This window comes from Pecten maximus, chromosome 6, assembly GCF_902652985.1.
Source record: "Pecten maximus chromosome 6, xPecMax1.1, whole genome shotgun sequence".
Taxonomy (NCBI): Eukaryota; Metazoa; Mollusca; class Bivalvia; order Pectinida; family Pectinidae; genus Pecten; species Pecten maximus.
Genome location: NC_047020.1, coordinates 16304706 through 16307732, shown reverse-complemented (window position 1 = coordinate 16307732; position 3027 = coordinate 16304706). Strand labels below are relative to the sequence as shown.

At 34.1% G+C, this 3027-nt stretch overlaps 1 protein-coding gene across 1 annotated transcript; it reads left to right on the top strand.

Moving 5' to 3' along the window:
- Positions 1-388: 388 nt before the first annotated feature.
- On the top strand, positions 389-2808 carry LOC117329101. The gene is made up of 2 exons (XM_033886832.1): positions 389-1091; positions 2490-2808. The coding sequence occupies exons 1-2, from the start codon at positions 429-431 to the stop codon at positions 2490-2492; spliced, it is 666 nt and encodes a 221-aa protein (XP_033742723.1). The 5' UTR covers positions 389-428; the 3' UTR covers positions 2493-2808.
- Positions 2809-3027: the final 219 nt, after the last annotated feature.

The window sequence follows — 3027 nt, the reverse complement described above, 5'->3', positions numbered from 1 at the left end:
TTCATCATGATTGTTGTACTGTGTATTCTGGAGGTGCTATAGACCACATTTGTGCTGTTTTTGGTGCTGATTTTTCTGTCTTTTGTGGATTTTGAAGAAAAATTCTGTTGGAGATAGACTAGATCTCACCATGGTCCAGTGAGTACTCTTAATGACCACTATCACCTATACTCTACCTATAATGCCACACAGGTAACTTTACCTGTAGTCTACACCTGTATGAACTCTTGCTTATATATCCTGTGCTGCAAGTATTTTTGTTCTGGACTGACAATTGTTACTTTGAAATGGCTGCAACTAGGAGTATGAGTACAAGTAGTAGTAAAGATAAATCCAAGGGTTTTCATTCTGGAAGACTCAGTGATATATCCAAAGGGAAAATGTCTACTGATGAGAAACTGGACAATATATTCACTATACTGTCAACGATGAAGGAGGATATGTGTCAACAGATGATAAGTTTAAGAGAAGAAATCAGACGAGAAAACAGAGAACTGATAGAGAGATTGGAGGGTCGTGTGTTCGACTTAGAGGAGCAAAATGAGGACTTGAAACAAACAGTTACCAAGCTTGAACAACATTTATCAGACTCGGAAGATAAAAGGATAGAATTGGAAATCAAACAAAATGATCTGGAGCAGCACGGGAGAAAAAACTCTATCAGGATAGTTGGACTGGAAGATTCTAATAGAAATGAGACTGTAGAAGATTGTGTTGGAAAGATTGTGAGTTTTGTGAAGGACAAGTTGAAAGTTGCGATCTGCAAATCTGACATAGACATTGCACACAGACTTGGGCCTTTTCAGCGAGGTAAACCACGTAGCATTATCTGCAAGTTCACTCACAGAAGGAAGAAGTTAGAGATTATCCAGGGAAGGAAAGTGTTGAAGGGATCTGGGATATACATCACAGAGGACTTGACTCGAATAAATCAACAGAGACTAAAGGCTGCTTTCGAACTCCAATGTGTTGAGCGTTCATGGAGTATGGATGGAAAACTGTTTGTGTTGTTGAAATCTGGAAAAAAAAGGAGAATTTATGCTGATACAATTTTGTCGGAGGCCTTTTTGATGGACGATAACAATTTCCGCGTAAGTAATCATATCTGATAATCAGTGACTTTATATGTACAAATGATCTCATTTGACATACATAGTGAACCCTTTGATACTTTTGTACATGTTGATTGATCAGGTATTGATTGACTTTCTTTATATCTGACAATGAAATATTAGCCGACTCGGAATATTATATGTGTCTAGATTATGTATTAGTATTATTAATATTTTCTATTTGATTATTATTAGGTGCAGTGTTATAATTTTGACAGATATTTACTGCACATTAATAAATGCATGAAAGAGTCGAAAGTGAATGAAAGATGAAACTACTTATGATACTTTGTGATGTATGGTGCTAGCACCTGTAATTACATGGTGCTATTACAATTCTATAATACTGAGTGCGGTTTTTTTGTTTGTTTTTTTTATATTATAATGAATTATGTATATAATATTCATATAAGCTGGGTCTCTTTCCTACATGACATTATAATCAAGATAAATTAAATAATATGTTGCTTGCAGTAATAGATTACCATTCCTGACATGTGGAAAGTGTAACAGTGCAAATATTGTTTCATTAATTTATCTTCACAACAATAATAAGAAGGCTACAAGATTGTAATCAAGTGTATTAATACCTATTATATATATTCACATTTACTTGTACACCTTTTTATTTGTCTGTTTATGCTGGATATCTATAAATGTCAGGAGTAGGTGGGAAATACTCGCCACCCAGACATTATTAGTATCCTACATATAATACATAATTAAAACACATTTACATGCGTATGTGTAAATGACCATTCTTATGTATTTGTGCCTCCTTGTGCATAAGGGATTTACTAAGAACTTGGTGTAGGTGGGAATCTACCCGCCACCCAGATAAGCTTCTGTATAAATCTCAACATATGCTCACATATATATCGTACATATCAATGGTCATGCACATACGGATGACCAAAGTGTGTATTTTATATCAATGTATTATAGTGCATCACCATAACATATATATGGTTGAATCTACATCACTTATGTATGACCCAAAGAAATTTTTTTTTATCAATATTCCACATATATCTTATAATTATTTGCTTACTGGACACATATATATGTTTATATATATATATAAATAGCAAGACGGATGATATGATCGATGGTTTCTTTTCTGCTAATGGTATAGTAATACTGCTGAATTCCGAATTCACTTGTATATCATCATAGGCCTGTAAATAGTACCGGTATAAAAATATACTTGTAACACATGGTGTAGGTGGGAAATACTCGCCACCCTGTTAGGAATTTTTTATGATATATCCTACTAACCAATGCAACTGAACATACATGAATAGTATATTTAAATACATATAGCAAGACGGATAATATGATCCGCCACACCAGGTTTCTTTTCTGGTTATGTTATAGTAGTACTGCTGACTTCCGGTTTCACTTCTTGCTTTATTTATGCGGAGTGGAATATTGTGAAAGTATGCATGGATGAAAAGGAAACAAATGTGCAAGGTGTAAGAGTACAGGTAAAGCAAGTAGAATATGATTTAGGTATAGTCGATAGTGTGTCATTTCTTTATCTTTTTCTTATTTTTTGTTTGATCTCATCTATGTTTTTCTGTGTTTTTTCCTTATGTCTATCACTGCTTCCTTTCCTTTTCTTCTTGAGTGTCAGATTTATTACTATTCTGCTGCTGGCAAGGGCTCCGCTAGAGCTCCTGCCCTCTCGCGTTGTCTTCGGCTGTGTCACATATATGGTCAATGATTCTAATAAGATAAACGGTTTAGATATATGTAACTTGTTGAGTGTATAAAGATAATATCAGCAAACTGTCAAGGTCTAGGAGATAGACATAAAAGAAAAGATGTTTTTTCTTACTTGAAAAATAAGCATTATAATATTTTCTGTTTACAGGATACACATTTCACTCCTGAACTTGAAAATATAATTAGA

Excerpts from the sequence above, each read along its gene's own strand:
- LOC117329101 (XM_033886832.1), top strand. The coding sequence starts at position 429 with ATGAAGGAGGATATGTGTCAACAGATGATAAGTTTAAGAGAAGAAATC.